This window comes from Chelonoidis abingdonii, chromosome 11, assembly GCF_003597395.2.
Source record: "Chelonoidis abingdonii isolate Lonesome George chromosome 11, CheloAbing_2.0, whole genome shotgun sequence".
Classification (NCBI taxonomy): Eukaryota; Metazoa; Chordata; order Testudines; family Testudinidae; genus Chelonoidis; species Chelonoidis abingdonii.
In genome coordinates this window covers 19,958,910-19,967,806 of record NC_133779.1, presented here as the reverse complement: position 1 = coordinate 19,967,806, position 8,897 = coordinate 19,958,910, and the positions used below count along the sequence as shown (strand labels likewise).

At 66.4% G+C, this 8,897-nt stretch overlaps 1 protein-coding gene and 1 long non-coding RNA gene across 2 annotated transcripts in view; one reads left to right on the top strand and one right to left on the bottom strand.

Moving 5' to 3' along the window:
* LOC142047515 (uncharacterized) overlaps positions 1-8,897 on the top strand; it is a 329,291-nt gene that overhangs the window by 219,737 nt on the left and 100,657 nt on the right. The gene's annotated exons all lie outside the window — the stretch shown is intronic.
* LOC116826302 (biglycan-like) overlaps positions 1-8,897 on the bottom strand; it is a 49,191-nt gene that overhangs the window by 27,874 nt on the left and 12,420 nt on the right. The window contains exons 2-4 of the mRNA XM_032782945.2: positions 3,262-3,509; positions 2,783-2,895; positions 4-687 (exon numbers count right to left, since the gene is read on the bottom strand). Of these exons, the coding sequence (XP_032638836.2) occupies positions 4-687; positions 2,783-2,895; positions 3,262-3,502 (1,038 nt within the window). The 5' untranslated portion in view covers positions 3,503-3,509. The remainder of the gene's footprint in view (positions 1-3; positions 688-2,782; positions 2,896-3,261; positions 3,510-8,897) is intronic.

The following is an 8,897-nucleotide window of genomic DNA, read 5'->3' as shown; positions in this document are numbered from 1 at the left end:
TGCCGGGGCGATGGGCTGGCAGGCGAGATGCCCGGGTGATGGGCTGGCAGGCGGGATGCCAGGCCGATGGGCTGGCAGGTGGGATGCCAGGGTAGCTGGGCCCCTGGCAGGCGGGATGCCGGGGCAATGGGCTGGCAGGCGGGATGCTGGGGCGATGGGCTGGCAGGAGGGATGCTGGGGCGATGGGCTGGCAGGCGAGATGTCGGGGCGATGGGCTGGCAGGCGGGATGCCGGAGCGATGGGCCCCTGGGAGGTGGGATGCCGGGGTGATGGGCTGGCAGGCGGGATGCCAGGGTAGCTGGGCCCCTGGCAGTTGGGATGCCGGGGCGATGGGCTGGCAGGCAGGATGCCAGGGTAGCTGGGCCCCTGGCAGGCGGGATGCCGGGGCGATGGGCTGGCAGGCGGGATGCCAGGGTAGCTGGGCCCCTGGCAGGTAGGACGCTGGGGCAATGAGCCCAGCGTCCCTGTCTCACCGATGCAGTTCATGTTGGCGAGCCCCTTGAAGACGTCCTTGGGCACCTTGCGGATCTTGTTGTCGTGGATGCGCAGCTCGACCAGGGAGGGCGGCAGGTTGGCCGGGATCTCGGCCAGCAGGTTCTTGGAGATGTAGAGTTTCTGCAGCCGGTGCAGGGGGCTGAAGGCCTTTTCGTGCACCCGCGAGATCTTGTTGTTCACCAGGACCAGGGCCTGCGGGCGGAGACGCAAAGGGTTACAAAGCCAGCTGGAGGCTGCAATACCTGCCTCTACCAGCAGGGGGCGCTGTAAGGGCCAGGGAGTGCTATGGGGGCAGGGAAGAGGTGCGGGGGGGCAAAGGATGCTGTGGGACATAGAGGAGGCAGGACAGGGATGCAGGGGGCACCGTGGGGGCAGGATGTGGGCACAGGGGGCACTGCAGGGTTGGGCTGTGGGGAAGGCAAGGGGCGCTGTGGAGGCCAGAGGGTGCTGTGGGACAGGGGGCGCTGTCCGTGCCAGGGGGTTGCTGTGGGGCAGGGATGTGGGGCAGGGCAGGGGGCGCTGTGGGACAGTGGGTGCTGTCCGTCCCAGGGGGCACTTGGGGCAGGGACGTGGGGCAGGGCAGGGGGCGCTGTGGGATAGGGGGCGCTGTCCATGCCAAGAAGCACTATGGGGCAGGGCCGAGGGACAGGGCAGGGGGCACTGTGAGGCTGGGGGCACTGTCCTTGCCAGGGGGTTGCTGTGAGGCAGGGACGTGGGGCACTGCAGGGGGTGCTGTGGGACAGGGGGCACTGTCCGTGCCAGGGGGCACTTGGGGCAGGGACGTGGGACAGGACAGGTGGTGCTGTGAGGCTGGGGCACTGTCCTTGCCAGGGGGTTGCTGTGGGGCAGGGCAGGGGGCGCTGTGAGGCTGGGGGCACTGTCCTTGCCAGGGGGTTGCTGTGGGGCAGGGCAGGGGGCGCTGTGAGGCTGGGGGCACTGTCCTTGCCAGGGGGTTGCTGTGGGGCAGGGCAGGGGGTGCTGTGAGGCTGGGGCATTGTCCTTGCCAGGGGGTTGCTGTGGGGCAGGGCAGGGGGCGCTGTGGGGCAGGGCCGTGGGGCAGGGGAGGTGTCGCTGTGAGGCTGGAGGCACTGTCCTTGCCAGGGGGTTGCTGTGGGGCAGGGCAGGGGGCGCTGTGTGGCAGGGGGCACTGTCCGTGCTGGAGGCACTGTGTGGCAGGGCAGGTGGTGCTGTGAGGCTGGGGGCACTGTCCTTGCCAGGCAGTTGCTGTGGGTCAGGGCGGGGGGCGCTGTGGGACAGAGGGCGCTGTCCATGCCAGGGGGCACTGTGGGGCAGGGCAGGGGGTGCTGTGGAACAGGGGGCACTGTCCATGCTGGAGGCACTGTGGGGCAGGGATGTGGGGCAGAGCAGGGGGCGCTGTGGGGTAGGGCGTGCTATCTGTGCCAGGGAGCACTATGGGGCAAGGCTGTGGGGCAGGGCAGGTGGCGCTGTGAGGCTGGGGACGCTGTCCGTGCCAGGGGGCACTTGGGGCAGGGAGATGGGACAGGGCAGGGGGTGCTGTGGGGTAGAGCTGTGGGGCAGGGCAGGGGGTGCTGTGGGGTAGGGCCATGGGGCAGGGCAGGGGGCGCTGTGGGGTAGGGCTGTGGGGCAAGGCAGGTGGCGCTGTGAGGCTGGGGACGCTGTCCGTGCCAGGGGGCTCTTGGGGTAGGGCCGTGGGGCAGGGCAGGGGGCGCTGTGGAGCAGGGGGCACTGTCTGTGCGGGGGCACTGTGGGGCAGGGCCGTGGGGCAGGGGAGGTGGCGCTGTGAGGCTGGGGGCACTGTCCTTCCCAGGGGGATGCTGTGGGGCAGGGCAGGGGGCGCTGTGGAGCAGGGGGCACTGTCCATGCCGGGGGCGCTGTGGGGCAGGGCAGGGGGCGCTGTGGGGTAGGGACGAGGGGCAGGGGGCACTGTCCTTGCCAGGGGGTTGCTGTGGGGCAAGGCAGGGGGCGCTGTGAGGCTGGGAGCACTGTCCTTGCCAGGGGGTTGCTGTGGGGCAGGACAGGGGGCGCTGTGGAGCAGGGGGCACTGTCCATGCCGGGGGCGCTGTGGGGCAGGGCAGGGCAGGGGGCGCTGTGGGGCAGGGACGAGGGGCAGGGGGCACTGTCCTTGCCAGGGGGTTGCTGTGGGCAAGGCAGGGGGCGCTGTGAGGCTGGGAGCACTGTCCTTGCCAGGGCGTTGCTGTGGGGCAGGGCAGGGCAGGGGGCGCTGTGGGGTAGGGATGAGGGGCAGGGGGCACTGTCCATGCCGGGGGCGCTGTGGGGCAGGGCCGTGGGGCATTGCGGGACGCACGTAGAGGTGATGCAGCCCCTTGAAGTCGTCCCGCCGCAGCTCCGTGATCTGGTTGTTCTGCAGATCCAGCAGCTTTGTGTCGGGGGCGATTTCCTTGGGCACCGTTCTCAGGCCTGGGGGAAGAGATGGGGCAGGGGGCGGGTGAGACAGGGGCACCGGGAAACCCAAATTCCCCCCCAAAACTGGGATTCAGAGACACCTCTGCAGCGGAGAGACTCACAGTCCATATACTGACTCCACTTCCCTCCCAGAGCTGGGGAAAGAACCCAGGAGTCCTGGCCCCCAGCCCCCACTCCCCTCCCAGAGCTGGGAGAGAATCCAAGAGTCCTGGCTCCCAGCCCCCCTGCTCTGACCCACCAGCCCCCACTCCCCTCCCAGAGCTGGGGAGAGAACCCAGGAGTCCTGGCTCCCAGCCCCCCCGCTCTAAGCACCAGATACCCCGCCACTCCTGGGACAGGAACCCCAGCCTCCGGGCATACCCAGGTCAGAGCACTGCACCACCCGCAGGTGGCAGTGGCAGCCGAACGGGCACAGGCCCCCGTAGGTGGTGACGACGTCCTCGAAGTCAGGGACCCCCGAGGTGGGGAAGATGCCCGAGGCCTCCTCGTCGTTCTGCAGGGCCGGGCCCTCGTCCATGGAGAAATCCCAGAAGGCGGTTTGCTCGAAGGGCAGGGCCCCTGCCAGGCCCAGCAGGGCTGCCAGGAGCAGCACACACAGCATCGTGGGGCTGGGGGCCAGAGGGGAGAATGGGGTTAGGGGGAGCATGGGGGCAGGGGCCAGTTAGCCAGGGACACCTCGCCCCACCGGGCTGCGGCTGGCTCTAGGGTGGAGAAGGGAGCTGGTTTCAAGGGACCCCTCACCTGGTGCCAACATGCAGCTGGCTCTGGGGTGAGGCAGAGGGCTGGTTATCTGGGGACCCCTCGCTCGGTGCTGACATGCAGCTGCCTCTGGGGTGGGGCTGGCTAACAGGGACCCCTCGCCCGGTGCCAACATGCGGCTGGCTCTGGGGTTCAGGGGGCAGCTCTGTGGGGCCCTGAGCCCGGCACGCGAAGGGTCTGGGGGGAGCAGGGAGCTGGCTACCAGGGACCCCTCGGCCGGCGCCGGGCTGCGGCTGGCTCTGGGGTGGAGCAGGGGGCTGGTTTCCAGGGACCTCTCAGCCGGCGCCAGGCTCCGATTGGCTCTGGGGTGGTGCAGGGGGCTGGTTTCCAGGGATCCCTCGGCCGGCACCGGGCTGCGGCTGGCTCTGGGGTGGAGCAGGGGGCTGGTTTCCAGGGACCCCTCAGCCGGCGCCAGGCTCCGATTGCCTCTGGGGTGGTGCAGGGGGCTGGTTTCCAGGGACCCCTCGGCCGGCGCCGGGCTGCGGCCGGCTCTGGGGTGGAGCAGGGGTCTGGCTACCAGGGACCTCTCATCCAGCTGCGACTGGCTCTGCGGTCGAGGGGCAGCTCCGTGGGGCCCCGCACCTGGCACATGAAGGGAAGCCAGGGTTCAGGGCCGGGCCGTGACCCCAACGTAGTGGCCAGGATAAAATAAGCTCGACAATGACAGGCTGGGCTAGGGCCAGAATTAGAGACTCGTGAGGGACCAGCCCCGAGCGCCTGAGCTGGGGGGCAGGGGCTGAGATTGCTCTAAACAGCTGGGGGAGAGGGTGCAGAGACCAGAGCCCCCCCAGAAATCTTCACCAGCATCCCCAGAGCAAGTCCCCCATCCTGGTAGCCCAGCCAGCTTTGAGAGGGGAGGGTGGGGTCAGAGCAGGAGGCCTGGGAGCCCGGACTCCTGGGTTCTCTCCCAGCTCTGGGAGGGCAGTGGGGGCTGGGAGCCAGGACTCCTGGGTTCTCTGCCTGGTTCTTGGAGGAAAATGGGGGCTGGTGGGTCAGAGCAGGGGGACTGGGAGCCAGGACTCCTGGGATCTGTCCTGAAGAGTAGGGTTCATCCCCCCACAATTTTGTGCCTCAGTTTCCCCCATGACGAAGTGGGAACGTTCTTAATATTTTCTCTGAATACTGTGTGGGTGCCTCAGTTTCCCTTATGCAGTTCTTAAGGCTCTAGATGGTGAGATAAGGGAGATACCAGAGGCCAGAGGATGGGCTGGGGAGGCGGAGGCCTGGCCAGTTGGGGACTCAGGGCTCCAGGGTCCCCCCCAAGATGGACTTTGCTGATAGTCCCTGATTCCTGTGCTAACAAAATCGGTTCCACGCCATGTTCCTGTCGGCTAAGAAACCCTCTGTGTTACTGGCTGTCTGTGGGGGGTGCAGGCCCCCAACACCCCCACACTCCGTGACCCCCCATCTGGGGGTGAGAGGGGCCGTGTCTGGGCTGCCGGGAGGGGGCTCCCTGCCGGGCAGACGCTTGTGGGGAGCAGTTACCTTGGGAAAGGAGCTGGGCATGACACCACCTGCCCACTGCATCGCTTTTTCCATGCCCCCCTGCTGGCGCCGAGGGTTTCACAGGGTGGGTTACGGGGCGGGGGGGGGGAAGGCCACATTAGAGCAAAGCAGAGACAGAGCCCCCCACCGAGCCCCCTGCAGCACAGAGCCCCAGTGGGGGCAGGGCCGGGTTCTGATCTCAGCTTGCCAGATTCAAACCGGACTCACTCCTGATTGCAATGCGCGCCGGGCTGGTTCTGCTCCTCTGTACATCCAGATGATCCTATCCCAGTCCAGCAGTTCCCGCCAGGAGTCAGGCCTGGCCGCAGCTCCTGCTCCAGGGATGCAGCCAGGAACTGCAGCCGACTGCAGTCCCGGCCAACCCCCCGTGCCCCCCCGGTGCCCACAATAGAGCCTTTGTCCCCACAGCCGGGCGGGTTTGTGCTTAGCGGCTGGAGTGGAATGAGGGGTCCCGCCTTGAGGTTTGGAGCCGGCGTGGGGCTGGGCCCGTGGGGCAGACCATAGAGTTACTGCCACATCCTCACCGGGCTAACGGGGCCGGGGGGGGAGAGGGGCCTGTGTGCATGAGGGGAGGCTGGCGTCCATCCGGCCCCAGGGTGGGGGTCGGGGAGGGTCACTCAACTGACTGCAGGCGGTCAAGACTGCATCCTGCTTTCAACAGCAGAACCCAGGAGTCCTGGCTCCCAGCCCCCCTCCCCTCCCAGAGCCGGGAAGAGACCCCAGGAGTCCTGGCTGCCAGCCCACCTCCCCTCCCAGAGCTGGGGAGAGAACCCAGGCCCCCTGGCTACCAGGCCCCCTCACCTCCCAGAGCCGGGAAGAGACCCCAGGAATCCTGGCTGCCAGCCCACCTCCCCTCCCAGAGCCGGGGAGAGAACCCAGGAGTCCTGGCTCCCAGCCCCCCCTGCTCTGACCCACCAGCCCCCATTCCCTTCCCAGAGCCGGGGAGAGAACCCAGGAGTCCTGGCTCCCAGGCCCCCTCCCCTCCCAGAGCCAGGGAGAACCCAGGGTTCTGCTCCCAGCCCTGCCTGCTCTAACCCTTAGACTCCCCATCCCAGAGCCGGGAGAGAACCCAGGCCGTCCTAACTGCAGAGCACTAGCTCTCCTCAAGTCCTTCTCTTCCCCCACCCCCATGTCCAGGGAACAGCTGGACCATATGAAAGCCCCTCTAATGGGTCACACCAGGCGCGCTCAGACCCACCCCTGCCTGAGATAAGGGCCCTGTCACAAGCTGACGGACAAACGGGGTCACCGTCTGCAAGCACATGTGACGGGTCAAAGGAGCCTGGGACAGTGCAGAAAGGGAACACAGGGGTTCCTGAGCGCGGGACAGCCCAGGAAGGGAACCCAGGGGTCCTGAGCGCCGGGACAGCCCCGGGGAAAGGGAAACCCGGGTCTGAGACCCGGGACAGCCCCGGGAAGGGAACCCAGGGTCCTGAGCGCCAGAGATAACGCCCCTGTGACGAACTGGGGGGTTTTCTTGGGTTTTCTGTGTTTTCCAGTGGGTTACATGCAGAGGGGTGGACTTCAGTGTCCCCAGGTGTTACTGGTTTAACGGAGGGGAGTGGCGTAGGGGAGAGAACTCGGGGACCCCCGGCCGAATGGCCTGGAGAATGAAAGACCCCAGTGACTGGTGACCCGGAGGCCCAGCTCAGGAGTCGCAGCCAGTTTCTGGTGGAAGGACAATGGGCTGTGGAGGAGAGGCCCGGTTCTGGCTGCCAGAGGAGGAGGGGAGACCCAGGCCTTCTGGTTTTAGGAGCTTGTTTACCTGGAGAAAGAGACAATGGACACAAGGGACTTGGGGAATATCAGATGCCCAGCTGGAAGCAGGGGGGCTCGGGGCTGGAGGGGGAAGCAGGCAGAGCCCCCCTGGCTGCAGGGGGACTGGATGTGCTGGGCTGAGGGAGGCCAGGCCTGAGGCCCTGACAGGTTCCTGTGCTGTGTTCAACTCTCAATAAACCCTCCTTTTTTAATGCTGGCTGAGAGTCGCTCCGGGCTAGTGACCCGGGGGGGGGGGGGAATGGAGGCCTGGGGGGCCCAGAACCAGGGACTCCCTAGGGGGCCCACAGGAGAGACAGATGTGCTAAGGCTCAGAGAGGTGCAGCTCCAGGAGGTGGAGGGGCCTGAGCCCAAAGAAGAATGGCCCCCCGAGCAGGGCTGTCACACTGAAAGGGGCACCCCCCACGGACCACATGGGGCCACGAGTGGGAATGATCTGTGAGCCCATGACAACCCCAGGCGTCCCGAGCGCTGGGACAGCCCTGGGAAGGGAACCCAGGCATCCCAGATCAGCAGCAGAGAGCAGATTCATCCTGGGCTCAGCTCTGGGCACAGGGCCAGGGCTGACGGGCCAGCAGATGCCACCTCACCAGCCCTTCTGCCAAGGCACGACCTATCCGCCCAGGGTGGGGCTGGGTCTCCTGGGGGTGCCCCAGAGTGGAGTTCCTTGGGCTTGTCTATAGCAGTTGGTAAAGGGATGGAGCAGCAGGGAACCCAGGAGTCTGGGAGTGCCCAGCACATAGGCTGCCTGGGAACACTCCTCAGCACAAGCCCTTCCAGGACTCTGGGAGGGGAGTGGGGTCTAGTGGTTAGATGGGGGGAGGGCTGGAAGCCAGGACTCCTGGGTTCTATCCCATCTCTGGGAGGGGAGTGGGGGCTGGTGGGTTAGAGCAGGAGGGGCTGGGAGCCAGGACTCCTGGGTTCTCTCCTGGCTCTGGGAGGGGAGTGGGGGCTGGGAGCCAGGACTCCTGGGTTCTCTCCCCAGCTCTGGGAGGGGGCTGGTGGGTTAGAGCAGGGGGGGCTGGGAGCCAGGACTCCTTGGTTCTCTCTCCAGCTCTGGGAGGGGAGTGGAGGCTGGTGGGTTAGAGCAGGGGGAGCTGGGAGCCAGGACTCCTGGGTTCTCTCTCCAGCTCTGGGAGGGGACTGGGGGCTGGTGGGTTAGAGCAGTGGGCTCGGGCCCGGACGCCTGGGTTCTGTGCTGTGGGGGGCTAACTCCGGATGTACAGCGGTGCATCTGGGACACGATCCACCCCATGCGGTCCAGAAAGCCTCAGTCCAAGACAGCTTGTTCGCCGGCTGGGAATCCCTCCCGCGCCAGGGCCAGAGGAAAAACCGACAGATCTTGTTTTCCATCCCCTTGGCGCCTGCCAAGCCAAGCTGGGAGCGCAGAACATGGGGCGCAGAGGGGAACATACCACCCCAGGGCAACAGCACAAGCACCCAGGAGTCTGGGAGCCTCGCTGCACTGAGGCTACAGCCCCCCGCCCCAAAAGTGCGGAAACCAGCACCAGGGAATTCCCCCATGAACAGGGGCTGAGCTCCCAGAACAACAGAACCCAGGAGTCCTGGGTCCTGACGCTGGAGGAATCTTGCCCACTGGATTGAGGCTGCTTCCCTGCACCTCCCACATAAAACAGAACCCAGGAGTCCGGGGAATGTCTGTCTGTTTTGGAACAGGTGAGGAGCCCCCCCACATAAAACAGAACCCAGGAGTCCAGGGAAGATCTGTCTGTTTTGGGACAGGTGAGGAGCCCCTCCACATAAAACAGAACCCAGGAGTCCAGGGAAGATCTGTCTGTTTTGGGACAGGTGAGGAGCCCCTCCCCATAAAACAGAACCCAGGAGTCCGGGGAAGATCTGTCTGTTTTGGGACAGGTGAGGAGCCCCTCCCCACATAAAACAGAACCCAGGAGTCCGGGGAAGATCTGTCTGTTTTGGGACAGGTGAGGAGCCCC